Genomic DNA, 16,519 nt, shown 5'->3' with positions numbered 1-16,519 from the left:
GAACATGGATTCTTGATCAATGGAAACCAAAATCTCATTGACTAACTTTCTCCTCTCTCAAAACCCAGAAAAAGAATGCCCCCTAAATTCTCAATATATTATACACATCTAGTGTGCCCATTGCAAACAAACAAAACATGACATGGATACCACCATATATGTACTACTACAAATTTTTGGATGTAAATAATAAAAATAAAGGTAGAGAAAAGAAAATAAAAACTATGTTTTCCTTCTATCAATATCTAAGCACTTTCTTTTAAACCTCTAATTAAAAATGGACACACCAGTGTGAAATGTGAAGGAAATAATAATAAGGGAAAGTTCTCGATTAGTACCTTGTATTTTGGGCCTAGTGCCACTTTGGTCCCTAAATTTTAAAACGCAACAATTCAGTATTCGAACTTTCAAAATGTGTCAATCCAGTATTTGTCATTAACTACTCTGTTAACCAACCATTATGTGACATTTGAAAAGATACAAATGCCCTTTGTGTGTCATCTAATTTTCTTTATCAATTATCCACATGTTGATAAAAATGAGCAGTTTCAAATTTTTATCTCTTTTATTTAAGAAAGTTGGGGTTACGTCTCAATGGGCATTCTAGTAACCCCAACTTTTTTGAACAAAAGAGGCAAAAATTTGGGACTGATCATTTTTTATCATCGTTTGAATGGTTGATAAAGAAAATTAGATGCTACTCAAAGAATATTTGTCTTTTCAAATAACACTTATTGACTGATTAACGGACTGATTAATGACAAATACTAAATTAACACATTTTAAAAATTCAGATATTAAATTATAACATTTTAAAATTTGAGAACCGAAGTGACACTAGACCCAAGTGAAATTTCCCCTACTAATAAAAAAATTTGATACGATGCTTTAAATTTTCCTTCCTTCAATGACGTTTTATTTTAATTCGGAGTTGCAAACAAGTGATGCAACCATGGTAACACTAAATATGCTAAATTTTGTGCTGGAAGTGGAAGCTCATTAGATGTAATGGAGCTAAGTTTAGAACATCATTTCTCTTGCTAAACTTATCCAACGAGTTTACTAAGAGCCTCCCATGTGGCAAAACATCAAGGACCCATTTTTTTACGCATTTTGTGCTTGATATTATCAACCATTCATATCCAAATACTTCTCCAGTTTTGAACCAAGTAATTCGACCCATGAATACGAAACAGTGGCATATTCAGTGTTCATTTATGCTTTAATTTGTCCAGCAGGATTCGCTGCACACAAGTCTCTACTTGTCTGTCTCTGTCTGCTCGAGTTGGATGGAAAGGCTGAAAATTAATTGTCTCTGTCCGTCTCTGTCTCTGTCTGCATTAAAGCGTTTGAAAAGTATAACAAATGTATTTTATATACAAGCTGTATGATATTTCCTGCAATACCTGCAACGGTTTGCAAATTGTGATCTGTAACTTGTCAAATCAATCAACGAGCAATGACCAGCCTTGACAATTTTTAATGCATGTAGCTTATGCACCTACAGTTCTTCACATTCTGAATTTTGAGGATTTCAGTCTTTCAGAGCCAGAGCAAGCGAATAGGCAAATCAGAACCAATGGCTGCCGGCTTTTATTTTCTTATTTCCTGCTCTGCTTTTCTCTGTTTCTTCTCTGGAACCTCCATCGCTGCTGACTTCATTACTCGATCTAAATCTATCAGTGATGGGCAGAGTTTAGTTTCTCAAAATGGAATCTTCGTATTGGGTTTCTTCAGTCCAGGAAAATCCAACCGCTACGTGGGGATCTGGTACAAGAATATCCCAACTCAAACAGTTGTTTGGGTTGCAAACAGAGACAACCCGCTTACAGATTCCACAGGGGTTTTAAAGATTGACGACGAGGGAAATATTGTCCTTGTCAATAAAACAAATAGCCTCTTCTGGTCGTCGAATTCATCAAAAGCAGTAGCAAAAACAGAGAGTCTAATACTACGGCTCCTAGGGTCTGGAAATCTTGTTCTGAGCGACGGGAAAGGCGGTAACCCAGATCAAAACTTTTTGTGGCAGAGCTTCGATTATCCTTGTGATACTTTACTACCTGGAATGAAAATGGGATGGGACTTGAAGACGGGACTAAATCGGCGTCTGTCAGCGTGGAAGAGTGAAGATGATCCTTCTCCTGGAGAGATTACTCATGGGATGGAACTTTACGCAGACCCAGAAGCAGTCATGTGGATTAGATCCAGAAAACGTTACAGAAGTGGACCATGGAATGGGCGAGGGTTTAGTGGAGCATCTCATAGTATGAAAGATAACGCGATGTTTACTTACCACTTTACGTTCAACGAGGAGGAGGTATCCTTCCTGTACCAACCCATCAATGGCAGTATTCTTTCGAGAACCGTCCTAGAAATGAGCCACGACAGCGGCCAGTTTGAACGCCTCTACTGGGATGATCGGCAACAGAAATGGGAATTTTACTTTAAGCTGCCAAAAGAATTCTGTGACGAGTATGGCGCCTGCGGTGCATACAGTAATTGCGACATGAATGCATCGCCATACTGCAAGTGTTTGAAGGGGTTCAAGCCTAAATCTCCGGCTGCTTGGAACTCAATGATTTGGTCCGATGGATGCACACACCAGACATCCTTGGATTGCGGCAAGGGAAAGGGGGAGGGGTTCTTAATAGTTAAAAGTGTGAAATTGCCGGATGCGGAACATACTTGGTTGAACAAGAGCATGAATCTTGAGGAATGCAAGGCAGAATGCCTGAGAAACTGTTCATGTACTGCTTATGCAAATTTTGACGTTACTGAAAGAGGCAGCGGATGTGTTCTCTGGTTCGGTGATTTGATCGATATTAAACAGTTTCCAAGTAATGGAGGTGGACAAGAGCTCTACATTCGAGTGGCTGCTTCAGACTTAGGTAAGGAATTACTTTCTCTTCCCACTTCCCACCGGTCATCTCCGTTGCAAACCTGCATGAGAGGAATTTGAATCCTCTGCATCATTGACCTTTAACCAGAGTAAAGTAATTAACACACCTGTACTCTGCTTCACCATTGTGGGGTTAGCTAGGGTAGACATGAATTCGCGTTGGCAGTTGGCGGATGAGCCACTCATAAATTACCATTAGAATAACTTTGGTTGTTTTGGCTTTTGGGAAAAACAGAATCCGCTGTTTGGATGTTAAAAGATTTTTCAAAGTTGAGATACTCAAGATCTCTTCAGCCTACAAAAGACAATAATATAGTTTGGAAGACTTGTTTGGTTATACTACTCTCTAAATCCTTGCTTTTGATCTCATAATGATGGAAAATTAGCAACGGTGTCTGCTAGTTGCCTTATTAATAACACATTTTACAACCATTCTCAAACATGGACTAACCGGACGGGTCAACCCAACAAAACGCAAAATTAGTAGCTAAAACAGATTTTTAGGTAGCCCAATTCTTGAAGTTGTTGATTTATCAAACTTACATGTTCATACTCATGTTACAACCTATAATATTTATTATTTTAAGCTTATTTTGGTATAAAAAAATTAAAAGAAAAACTTTAAGTATATAATCTAAAACCATTTGTATTTTTTAATATTTTAATTGAAAAAGCCAAACAATTGAACCGGATGGTTGGACCATTCAACCTATAATGGGGTGATAAAATCTATTTTTATTTGATTCAAGCAAGAAAGATTTCTAGGTTTTAGAATGGAAGCTCAAAGCTAGGCATTGGAATAAAGAAATTTAAAGCCTCTTATTATTATTATTTTTTTATCTTTCTGGAGTTCCAACTTATAGAGGAATATGGCTTTCAAAAATCACTTTACCGAACGACCAAACCAAAAAACAACAAGGAGTCTTTTTCTCAAGCTTTATGGCTTTGAAAAGCCCAACCATGATAAAATGGGGCCTGAGCATACACCGCCCATAGATTATGACACGTAATTTTTGAGTGATAAATGCACCCTTTTTCTTTTCTTTTGCTTCGCTTTCCTTATGAACTTAACCGAACAGACTAACAGCCAAATAGATAATCCTTCTAGGATTTTTACTGTTCAGTACCCTTGGAAATCTTTGACTCCACCGATAAATGCTGACCGTGAATCGAAAGCCGAATAATGTTTATTTCAACTAGTGGAGTGACAAGTAGGTCACTCAGACGGTCAGACCTTCCAGTGTCATCTTTGTCCTATCGCAGAAATGAATAAATACCGTTGCTGGTCATTAAGAGAAAGGCCAACTCTAATTTCTATACACACGGACTGGTCAAGTCCGTCTTCAGCCTGAACGATGCCACCGCCCATCGAATTGACCCAGCTGGATTTCTTGAAAGCAAAATTTTTGAGTCACCCTCTTATGTAATATATGTAACATTATGTAAGGGTAGATGTTTCCAATTCACGAGGTAGTGTGTTGTGACTTGTGAGTAAATATGAGCAGAATTCTCATGGGCCGATAATCTGGAGTCAAAATTTTTTCCCACACCGCATCCAACCACACATTTCATATCTTCTTACACATAAATTCAAGGAAAGATATTTTACCATATGTGGGTAATCATATTGTGTGCAGGGTTTTTGCTTTCAGAAAATCCCATAAAAGCATCTTTCCATTCTTTTAAAATTCAGACAAAAACCAAATCACACTGGATTATGGACGAAATTTGGGCAGTTTGGTTAGGGCCATCCCTAGGCCCAATCCTGACATTTTAACTTTGGATCCAGGCCCAGCCCAACCAGAGTTAAACCCAAAATAACTTAAATTAAGGTTGTGTCTGAGCTTGTGTGGGCTCAAGAAGGCTTGTTCAGTCTCGGACGTATTGATTACATTTGCCTTTCGTTTGCTTTGGGTTTTATAGCTCAATTTAGAAGTATAATAAGCTAAATATATCTATGTGTGTATTTATACAATTCATACGTGTCTGGGCTAGTTCAGATTAATCATATATGTATATGGTAAACGTCTAAAATGGTGTATAGAGGTGATATGAGATTTGGCTCTTAATTTAAGAATGACGATCCAATGAGGGCACTCTCACTCTCATTGTTATTGAGTACGTATTTAACTATCATGTTTTTTTTTTTTTCTTCTTTTTTTGTATATATACTGTTTTTGAGCCAATGAATGATAAATGAATGCTAAGCGTTAATTTTGCATGACCATCATTCATTACCATATAACAATTGCAGTATGCAGCATGTCTTGGCATTCATATAAATTTTTGTGTGTGAAGATGCTTCGAGGACGGAGAAACGTTTGAAACTGGTAGTCGCCATCACAGTAACCTTAGCGGTGCTTCTCTTGGGTTGCTGTGGCTTCTGCATCATCTGGAGGAAGAAGAAGACCAAATCCAAAGGTACGATGATATTAACTCGCCCACTCCAAGAAATGCTAGCTAGTTGCATGCAATGTTAATCTTAAGCCTCAGGGCTCAGGGCCAAGAAGTCGTTAATGTACTCGCTTCCTTTCTCCAGAATTAGGTAATATTGCTGAAAGCGTTACAGACAGAAGTCTCTTGGATGAAAGTCATATGGACAATCTCGAGCTACCTTCCTTCGATTTTGTCACTATAGCAACGGCTACCCACAACTTCTCAGACAAAAGCAAACTTGGAGAGGGTGGCTTTGGCCCCGTTTACATGGTAAACTGGAACTTGGTACACTGAATTCACAGTAAAACACAGTTACATATATATATATCTATATATAGGATAATATTAAATCTCACTGTAAAAAGTAATTAAATGGCCGGCGGGCATCTGTCTATAAATATGTATATATAGGGTAAGTTCCCAGACGGACAACAAATAGCTGTGAAGAGGCTCTCCAAAACTTCGTTACAAGGACCAGAAGAGTTCAAGAACGAGGTTATTTTAATTTCAAAGCTTCAACACAGGAATCTTGTTAGGCTCCTTGGTTGTTGCATTCATGCTGAAGAAAGGATGCTGATTTATGAGTACATGGACAACCAAAGTTTAGACCATTTTATATTTGGTATGTACCACCTCATTTGCTCTCCAAATAATTCGTTCCCATGCATTTGTTCACTACTTTACATGTAAGCATGGCCTCCAGAGAAGATTTTCACTGATTCAATATTAATTTATTACTTCCAATTTACATTGGCTGGCTACAGATCAGGCGAGAAGCAAATTATTGAATTGGAAATTGCGACTCCGCATAATTCTGGGAATTGCTAGAGGACTCCTTTATCTACATCAGGATTCCAGGCTACGAATCATTCATAGAGATCTAAAAACAAGCAACATTCTGTTAGATGGCAAAATGGAGCCAAAGATATCAGACTTTGGCATGGCAAGAATTTTTGGAGGTGATCAAATAGAAGCAGAAACTAACAGAGTGGTGGGGACATTGTGAGTGCTACCATCTCATCTCCAGCTCTAAATTTAAATCCCCATTTTTCGCAAACACAAATATAATTAATTTAATTCTTTGTTGTTGCAATGTAGTGGTTACATGCCCCCCGAGTATGCCATAGATGGAATCTTCTCGGTGAAATCGGATGTGTATAGCTTCGGCGTTATAGTGTTGGAGATAATAAGTGGAAAAAGGAACAGGGGATTTTGTCATCCAGAATTTCAACTAAACCTTCTTGGGCACGTAAGTATGGCTACAACCAAAAGAAAAGGAAACGATAGATCGATCTGTGTGTACGTAAACAATCCTTCATCTCCTTAATTGATGACTATTTTGTTTCAGACATGGTCACTATGGAATGAAGGCAGAGCAATGGAGTTGATAGATCCGTCAATGAGGGATTCATGTTGTGGGGATGAGGTAGAGGTACTAAGATGCATCCATGTGGGTCTCTTGTGTGTTCAACAGAACACGGAGGATAGGCCGACCATGGCGTCTGTGGTTTTGATGTTGAGCAGCGAGTGTGCATTGGCCAAACCTCAGCAGCCTGGGTTTTTTGCACAAAGGTATCCTGTAATGACAGACTCATCTTCCAGTAAACAGGAATCTTCTATTGCAAATGATTTAAGTGCTACGGTATTAGAAGGTCGATAGACCCTTAGTGGTCACTATTGTGGGACAACTCCGCGAGGACACACAAGGCAAAATTGAGCTACATGTACCTCATGAATTCGTCGTTTAGTTTTACTCTCAGATTCGTTTATTTATAGGAAAACCATACTTATTGATCTTGTGAGGGAATTGTAGTAGCATCACCTGATCTATCTTTTAGAGGTGAAAAATAAAAGGTATATATGAAATACAAAATCAAGGTTTGCTTGTTGCATCATCTCCATGGTTTACTGTAAGAAATGATCGATATAGTTAACAGTATCATCAGACTGTCCATTCAAGAAGGATAGAAAATCCCTCCAAAAGGATCCACCTCGTTTAGTTAGCAGTGTTTTCTGTCTATAACAGCCCCCTATACCCTGTTAATTGATTATCCTCCAATTCCAATTTATTCTGCATATAGGAAATTACTTTGCATTTTGGATTCTAGAGCCCCATGGGAATCTTCAAAACTCGGTTTACAGATGATCAACCATATTAATGGCTGCGAGTCTTGGATGAATTCTGGTCACTTTAATTTTTAACAACTTTTAATTACTATAAGGTTCCTGCAGGCGGCATCCTCTAGATGTATAGTTTTTCTTTTTTTTTTTTCCTTCTTTTTGATGAGTTATATATGATCATGTCTTTAACTCTTTAATGTGTGGGACATGGTTTCAGTAATGATCACTCTTCCCAAACTGAGCCTTAACAAGATTACATAAGATATTATCAATTAATAAGTTAGTAGATGCTGGGAAAAAGAAAAAAAAAAAAAAGATTAGGCTCTTTTTAAACAGAAGGGAATGCTCCCATTCAATCCGACCTAACATTTTAGGATTAGGTTGGGACTGACGTGCCACATGTTGCACCGCTACAAATTGAGATTAAAGAAAATATTAGTGATGAAGATCAAAATCTCCCAGCACTGTGACAAGAAATCGGTGTAGATGGAAGGTGATGACCTGCAAAGAAAAACAAGTCAAAAAGCCTGGGGTGATATCCGGGCTTGGGACTCCGACGTTCAAATTTGTAATGGGCTGAGCTGTCCAACTACCTTGTGAACTTTGGAATTTACCTTTATATAGGCAAGGACATCCGTGCCAATTAATACATGGGGGCATTCTTTTTTTTGAATTTTGAGAGGGGGGAAAGTTAGTCAATGGGATTTTGGTTCTCATTGACCAAGAATCCTATGCTCATTTTTTCAGATTTATGTCGGGAGCAGTATCCATTTTCAAAGTGGATAAATAACTTTCGCACGTAGGGGGGAAGTTGTTAATATTTGAATGGAACAAAAATGCTCTTTTTAATAATGGATTTTTATGGTTAAAATAGTCGTTGCATTATTTACCTAGAAAATAAAAGAACATAGGTAAATGTACTTATCCCAATAAATATTTTCCAGAAAAAACTTATCTAAATAATTGCATTTACCCTAATAATTAACTTACTGAAAAGTGCATGGGGCCATAGTGGTAATAGAGGAGACACTTGGTGGATTCATGGATTCGCATGCCAGTTTCATGCGTACATGGAGGAAGCACAGTGCCTACCAAAAGACAGTGGGCATGAGATGACTGCAACGCCAAGGTGGTTGTCTTTATACACACGTGCTTTAGCTCCAATATATTTCTTTTGGTGCTAATTCGACTTGACAAGATATGCTTCTTTGGTTACTTAGATCAGCTCACATGTCAGGCTGGCCTTCATCACTCACCATCAAGGTACCTCGAACTGGGCAATTGTTGGGAATGTCCAAGGTGTTTATTATTCTCACGAGGCTATCATGCATTACGGTCTTATTGGAGGTCAGTTCTACCCCATCAATTAGCTTTGCTAGTAAAGGAATCAGTTTTGTGCTCTTTCCAAAAGATGTATACAGACTTAATGCTACAAGTGACATGCTACTTTAAGCCACACATGCATTTAGATTTGCTACAAGTGTTATGCCAAATGGGGAGTATTGGCTTTTATCTTTGGTTCATTTTATTTTTACTATTATTATGTGCTGTAGCGTGATCTGGTGCTCCCTATTGGAGGACAGATTGGACGTGTGGATAATGATATCAATGTCTAGGGTGCTTTACCTAGTGTGGGCACTCCAATACTTGAGTTAGCAATTTGGAGGTTTGAGAGATCTTGAAAGTTTAGATTGCAAGAGAATTAGAGAGTTTAATCGCATGTACCTTTTGAGACTAGAGGCAAAGCCTTTATATAGGCGAACTGATGTAGGCCTCATGATGTGTGTCCAAGATCATTGGCTCGTCTAGTCCAGAGTTGGTTTCGCATCCAAAGATGGACTCCGAGTAAGCCAATAAGGCTTATCTAGGTCCTTCCGAATTGAGCAGGGAGAAGATAAATTCCATTAACGTGGGGCTATGATCCCGAGGAGAATGGAGACTGATGGAGGGTGATTTGGCCCGACCTCATGACAGGGGGACACGTGGGCATGACTTGACATAAGTGACACCTCAGTATGATAGCCTGGCCGAAACTCGGTGTAATGAACTCGTCGGAGCCCATCCTGATAGCTCGGTAACTTACAGAAAAGATCTGCCTGACAGCAGTACCTGCCGAATCTGGAGGTTGCGCCCATGTCTCTCGTCAGGCGGCATCGTGCCTGCCAACTCTGAAAGGTGTCTCACGCCTGGCAGGTCCGTACTCTGCAACAGCTACCTGCGCCCACCACCTCGGCTCTGGTAGTAACGGCTACGACAGAGAGACAGAGGTAGTTACGCCTGACTTGATAGAGGCGGTTACGCCTGATTTGACAGAGTTTCAACATAAAAGGGCCCCGACTCCCAAGGGGCAAAGGTAATTGATTTCGTGCAATCTGCACTCTTAGCTCTCTTTGCATTCTCTGCAATTCTCTCTCTCAGAGTTCTAACTTGAGCGTTTGAGTGTTCCCGCCAGGCAAGCTCCCTGGGAATCCTTCATCTTCCTCTTCTTCTCAGGTGCTGTCCGTCGCCAGCTAGGGGCTTGGCTCCCGCCAACTAGGAGTGCCCGGATCACGCTGCATCATTTGACACCGTCTGTGGGAATCGCTTCAAAAAGCCTTACTCCACCAAACACTACAACTTTCAATAAGACTTCAATGGCTTCCTCCAGCAACGCCGGACGAAGTGCCGACCAAAACACCTCCGGGGAACGACCTTAGCTCCCTACCGTCTGCATTGGCCAATTCACTGTACCCCTCTCCGCGGACGGAGTCCCTACCCTGAGTGCGCCTCAGTTCATGGCGCCAGTAAATGCTCCACTCCCTTCGCCGGTAGAGGTGACCTTTGCAGAGTCATCAGTTCTCCCGGTGATCGGACAGAGCCACCTAGAAAACTTGGTACACTGCGTGCAAGCTATGCAAGCTCAAATGCAGCAGGTCCACCAGTTCTAGTTGTACCAGCAGTAGATGCTTCACCACGTCTACCAATAGTAGTACCAGCAGCAATTCCCACCGCTGCCTCAGCCTCAACAGCAAGTTCCACCTCGACACCCCGTCATCACAACGAGCGTCACCCCCGCCGAGGAGAGACCTCCCAAACTCAGAACCCTCTCAAGAGCCAGGTCTCATCCCATGGCAAGAGGGAAAGACAAGTTACTCCCCCCACCTTGCAGCCTATAGTCAGGTTGGGGGCCTCTCAGCCAGTCAGACCCGCATCACCTCGGCCTTCATAGTCTGAGCATCCGTTTGCCGAGAACTAGTTCGAGGTCCTGGCCGCGGACTTTAGACAAGGCCCTTCAGCTCACAACCATCAATAGCAGTCCGAGCCCCTCCTTGGGCCCATCGAGCTCGGCAACACAGAAGCAAGTAGTACTAATGCCGAGCCAACGAAGAAGCAGCGGAGATGTCGTCGAGCTCGCCGAACTGCCACTCACAACCTGTCCGAGCTTAAGAGTAAGGAAGAGGTAAGCTCGGACAAAGTGAAAGCCACTTCACTCCTCTCAGTTTCGTCCCCCCTGTCTCTAGAACTTCTAGCCGTCCCTGCCTAAGGACTTCAAGGTCCCCCCTTTGGATAAGTATGATGGATCGTTCGATCCAAATGACAACGTCGACGCCTTCCAGTCGCAGATGCACTTGGCTAGGGCCAGTGAGTCCTGCATGTGCGTGGCCTTCTCCACCACTTTCAAAGGAGCAGCCCGCACATGGTACAAGAACTTTGCGCCCGGGTCAATAAAAAGCTGGGCGCAGTTCGTGTAGGTCTTTACCTCTCATTTTGTCACTAGCAAGCGGTGCCCGAGAACCCAAGAGAGCCTCCTTGGCATAGTTCAGAGAGAAGGGGAGTCCATCTGGAGTTGCATCAAGCGGTTCAATGACGCTTGTTTGCAGATACCCGACCTGGACCCCGCAGTGCAGCTTACAGCAGCCAAGAGAGGTATCACACACAAAGAGTTCAAGTGGCACGTGGTTGTCAATAGGCCGAAGACTATAACCGAGTTTCTCAAGCTCGCGGACCAGTTTATAGGGACGAAGGAGGAGATCAACCAGAAGGGTGAGCAGGTCCCTAAGAAAAGGAAAAGGGAAGCAGAGTCCTCAACCCACGAGGACAGCAAGAAGAAGGAAGACCCAGCTCGAGGGGCAAGGCCGGGTTAGCCTTTCCGAGCTCTGTCAGTAGAAAGGACGAACTACACACCCCTGAACGCGAAGCGGGCCAAGATCCTTATGACGATCAAAGACGCCCCGTATGTGAAGTGGCCACCCCGGCTGAGAGGGGACCTTAATGTAAGAAATCAGAATCAGTATTGTAGTTTTCATAAAGATGACAGTCATAGTACCGAGAATTGTAAAAACCTCCGCGACGAGATAGAAGGGCTCATCCGTCGTTGATACTTAAGAAATTTTGTACAATACAGTAATAATAAAGCAGGTCGGCAGGGGGAGTAAAGTAGAGATGCTCCCGAATCCAGCAGGCAAGCAGAGCAGCTACAGAGGTAGCCCCCGGAAGAGAGACCAGTTCGGGGGACTATTCATGTGATCGTCAGAGGATCGATCGTCGCGGGCTATAGCTCGGACATCAGCTCGCAAGGTCAGAAGGGAGGAGCAGAATTCCTCAAAGCGGCCAAGGACAGAAGACTTGATCTTCTTCACAGAGGACGATGCGCGTGGGGTCCACTACCCCCACGATGATGCGCTCGTCATAAAGATAAGGATTAACGACTTCAAAGTCAAGCGTGTCTTCGTCAACTCCGGCAGCTCAACAGACATTCTTTTCAAGGCAGCATTCAACAAGCTACAACTCCAAGAGAATGATTTCAAGCCGGCAAATACTCCCTTGGTAGGCTTCAGCGGAGAGGAAGTCAGGCCCCTGGGGAGAATCACAGTACCTGTGGAGGTCGGCACTTGGCCTAGCATAGTAAGGCTCAACCATGACTTCTTGGTGGTTACAACTCCCTCCCCGTACAACGCCATAATAGGTCGGCCCATCACCCATGTTCTATGTGCAGTGGTCTCCACCTATTATTTGGCGATGAAGTTCCCCACGGACTTCGGAGTTGGGGTAGCGCGAGGCAATCAGCTCGAGTCTCGTAAGTGCTACGTCGCCGCCCTCAAAGGGAAAGCCAAGGTGGCCGACGACTTCGAGCTGGAGTGACCTACGGAGCAATGCGAAGAGCGAGCTGCACCCATGGAAGAGACTGCCTCTGTCCTGACTTCGGCAGAGGACCCATCTTGGACACTCCAGATCGGCGCTTCAGTCAAGGAGCCTCTGCGATCTCAACTGGTAAGTTTTTTACTTGAAAATTTAGATGTTTTTGCATGGTCCGCGGCAGAGATGCCCGACATAGACCCTAACATCATAACTCACAGGCTAAATACTGATCCTATAGTTAGGCCCGTTAGACAAAAGAAACGCAACTTAGCCCCAGAGCGCTGGAGAGCAGTTGACGAGGAGGTCGGGAAGCTCCTCGCAGCCAACTTTATCAGACAGGTCCATTACCCAAGCTAGCCAACCCAGTCCTGGTAAAGAAGGCCAACGGTAAATGGCGCATGTGCGTCGATTATACCGACCTGAACCGAGCTTGGACGCGACCTCAGGGCACGAGTTGCTGAGTTTCTTGGACGCCTACTCGGGCTATAACCAGATAAGAATGGACCCTGTCGACGAGGAAAGAATAGATTTTATAACTGAACTAGGCCTGTACTGTTACAAGGTCATGCCCTTTGGACTAAAAAATGCCGGGGCTACCTTTCAAAGACTTGTAAATAAATTGTTTGAGCCATTAATTGGTAGAAAAGTGGAATGTTATGTAGATGGCATGGTCGTCAAAACCCAGTTTTCACATGATTTAATATAAGACTTGCATTCTGTTTTTGAAATTTTGCGTAAGTTTAACATGAAATTAAACCTGAACAAGTGTGTCTTCGGTGTCACCTCGGGTAAATTCCTAGGGTACATCGTCAACCAACATGGCATTGAGGCCAACCTTGAAAAAATCAAGGCCATCCTAGATATGAGAGCACCCCAGAAATTGAAGGAGGTTCAGAGGTTGAATGGTCGTATAGCCGCTCTGAGCCGCTTCATTTCCAAATCAGCAGATTGCTACTTGCCTTTCTTTATGGCAATTAAAAGCAAAAGGCTTTGAATGGACTGAAGAGTGCTAGCTCGCATTCGATGAGCTCAAAAAGTACCTCACCCACATCCCAACCTTGACCCGAACCGAGGTAGGAGATACTTTGGAACTATACTTCTCCGTGAGTGACGAGGTAGTCAGCTCGGTACTAATAAAAGAGGTAGATCGGGTCCAACGACCTATCTACTATGTTAGCAAAGTGTTGCAGGGTGTAGAGATGAGGTATCCAGAGATCGAAAAGTTGGCGTACGCGCTAGTAATTGCAGCTCGGAAGCTCCGCCCGTACTTCCATGCTCATACTGTCATCGTCCTCACCAACAAGCCTCTAAGGCAAGTCTTGCTCAAGCCCGAGGTCTTTGGTAGGTTGACGAAGTGGGCCATCGAACTCAGTGAGTATGACCTCTAGTATAAGCCGTGAACTGCAATCAAAGTCCAAGCCTTAGCTGACTTTGTCATGGAATGCACTTTCAGCATCAAACTCCCCAGCTCGGTTGAGTTCGAGCACCGTGAGTAAGCAACCAGTGCGGCTTCTCTCCTAGTGAGATCGAACCCAAACTGGGATGAGGAGCCCTGGATCCTTCACATGGATGGCTCATCAAACCAGTAGGGCAGCGGAGCTAGAATCATTCTGTATGGGCTGAGCGGTTTGAAACTGGAGTACGTGCTACGCTTTGAGTTCGCGACGTCCAACAATGAAGCAGAGTACGAAGCGTTAATAGCCAGGCTAGCTCTAACAAACAAAGTAAAATCCAAGCACATCATCGTCTGTAGTGATTCTCAGCTCATGGTCAACTAAGTTACAGGTGAATATGAAGCTCGCGAGCCAAGCATGATTACCTATTTAGCCAAAGTCAGAGAGGCTATGCTCAACTTCCAGTCTCACTTCATCAAGCAAATCTTGAGATCTGAGAATGCTAAGGCCGACGCCCTGTCCCAGTTAGCCAGCACGAGTGATAACACCATGAGAACCGTGTACATAGAGAACCTGCCTCGGCCTAGCATTCTCGGGGGGCAGAGGAGGTCGCTCCTGTCGTTCAAGCAGAGCTGAACTAGACTGATCCGCTCATGAGCTTCCTACTGCACAGAACCCTACCTGCAGACCGTAATGCCGCCAGAAGGGTAGAGCGTCAGGCAGTCAAATACGTCATGATAGATGAATGACTGTGCCGAAGATCTTACACGCTCCCCTATCAGCCCTGCTTGCGACCTTTCGAGGCCGAACTCGTGCTCCGCGACACTCATGAGGGCCTGTGTGACGGACACTTGGGGGGCAAGCCTCTCACCCAGAAAGCATTACAACAGGGATATTACTGGCTAACGATGAAGGCAGATGCGATCGAGCTCGTCAGAAGATGTGACAAGTGCCAGAAGCATGCCAACATCCACCACCAGCCTGCCACCGACCTGAAGTATCTCACCAGCCCGTGGCCCTTCACACAGTGGGGGATCTATATACTCGGACCATTTCCACCAGCGAAAGGGCAGAGGAGGTTCTTAGTGGTGGCAGATGATTATTCCACTAAGTGGGTAGAAGCTGAACCTCTCACAACAATCATAGCGTGAAATGTGCAGAACTTCTTCTAGAAGAATATAGTTTGCCATTTCGGACTACCCCGGGTACTGATCTCTGACAATGGTAAGCAGTTCGAAGATATTAAATTCTAGAACTGGTGCAAAGATATGGGAATTCAACAAAACTTCACCTCGATGACGCACCCTCAAGCAAACGGCCAAGCGGAGGTCACGAACAAAGCCATTCTCCGTGGACTGAAGGCACGCCTCGATCGAGCTAAAGGATTATGGGTAGATGAGCTACCCAGTGTACAATGGGCTTATCAGACCACGGCGAAGACTGCAACAAGCGAGACCCCCTTCAACCTCACTTATGGCACCGAGGCAGTCATCCCAACTGAGATCAAGGTCCCCACGCTACGTCTAGAAGTGTATGACGACAAAACAAACGAAGATGAACTACGCACTAACCTCAACCTACTTGACGAGGTACGCGACCTCGCATACATTAGGACCACGGTACCAACAGAGAGTAGCTCGGTACTATAACGCCAGGGTCAAGAAGTGGAACCTCCGCGTCGGAGACCTGGTTATTCGTAAGGTTATGGTACCTGAGCTCGGTGTTGGTAATCTTAGCCCAAATTGGGAAGGACCCTACTGAGTAAAGCGATTATTTGGGGAAGGAACGTATGAGCTCAAAACCCTAGAGGGGAAACAAGTACCTCGGGCATGGAATATTGTCAACTTAAGACAATATTACTTGTAAATTACCGAGCTGAGTGGAGTACAAGTCGCTCTCCGAGCCTAAGGGCCAAAATGCCGAGCTAATGAAGACCTCAGCATTACAAGACCCAGTCACCTCTTTGGCATGGGCAAACTCTAGAAGGGGGTGGACCATAGTCGCTCCCGGAGCCTAAGGGCCAAAATGCCGAGCTAATGAAGACCTCGGCACTATAAGACCCAGTCGCCTCTTCGGCATGGGCAAACTCTAGGAGAGTGGACTATAAGTCACTCCCCCAGCCTAAGGGCTAAAATGCCGAGTTAACTGAGGTCCTTGGCGCCATACAAGACCTACCACCTCATCAACATAGGCCAAGTATTAATGCCAAGGAAGCAGGCAGCTCGGGTGTGAACCCTACGATGCATAGCCCGCCCTGGTACACAATAGGTTAGACTCGCTAGGGACAACCGGTGTCAATTCAAGTAACCCAGGTGTAGACAGGTCGGGCATATGCCTTACTATGTCGCTCACCTCGGTGTACATTATAAAATCACACCTACTAAGTACTGGGAGACAATTCGGGGTGATGACAGTTAAGAAACCCCACTTCGAGCACTTAACTCTAACAGTTCGGACAAAATAGCCACTTCGGCAAAAGAGTAAAGTGCACAACACTTAGCAAAAAGGCAAATTTCATTACTGAAGAGTTCTATTACAATGAGCTCAAAAA

The 16,519-nt window shown here is 43.7% G+C and overlaps 1 protein-coding gene across 1 annotated transcript; it reads left to right on the top strand.

The window, feature by feature from the left end:
- The first annotated feature begins 1,408 nt into the window (after positions 1-1,408).
- LOC148875620 (G-type lectin S-receptor-like serine/threonine-protein kinase At4g27290) lies at positions 1,409-7,230 on the top strand. Its single transcript, XM_088964960.1, has 7 exons — positions 1,409-2,888; positions 5,198-5,320; positions 5,439-5,605; positions 5,747-5,957; positions 6,100-6,337; positions 6,434-6,584; positions 6,684-7,230. The coding sequence occupies exons 1-7, from the start codon at positions 1,580-1,582 to the stop codon at positions 6,993-6,995; spliced, it is 2,511 nt and encodes an 836-aa protein (XP_088821086.1). The 5' UTR covers positions 1,409-1,579; the 3' UTR covers positions 6,996-7,230.
- The last annotated feature ends 9,289 nt before the right edge of the window (positions 7,231-16,519 follow it).

Source organism: Nelumbo lutea, chromosome 1 (genome assembly GCF_056320005.1).
Source record: "Nelumbo lutea isolate HS-2025 chromosome 1, American lotus-T2T, whole genome shotgun sequence".
NCBI classification, from domain to species: Eukaryota; Viridiplantae; Streptophyta; class Magnoliopsida; order Proteales; family Nelumbonaceae; genus Nelumbo; species Nelumbo lutea.
This window is presented reverse-complemented; position numbering and strand designations above follow the sequence as displayed.

Excerpts from the sequence above, each read along its gene's own strand:
- LOC148875620 (XM_088964960.1), top strand. The coding sequence starts at position 1,580 with ATGGCTGCCGGCTTTTATTTTCTTATTTCCTGCTCTGCTTTTCTCTGT. Across the intron at positions 2,889-5,197 it reads AGTGGCTGCTTCAGACTTAG|ATGCTTCGAGGACGGAGAAA; the intron begins GTAAGGAATTAC and ends TTGTGTGTGAAG. Across the intron at positions 5,958-6,099 it reads TTTAGACCATTTTATATTTG|ATCAGGCGAGAAGCAAATTA; the intron begins GTATGTACCACC and ends GGCTGGCTACAG.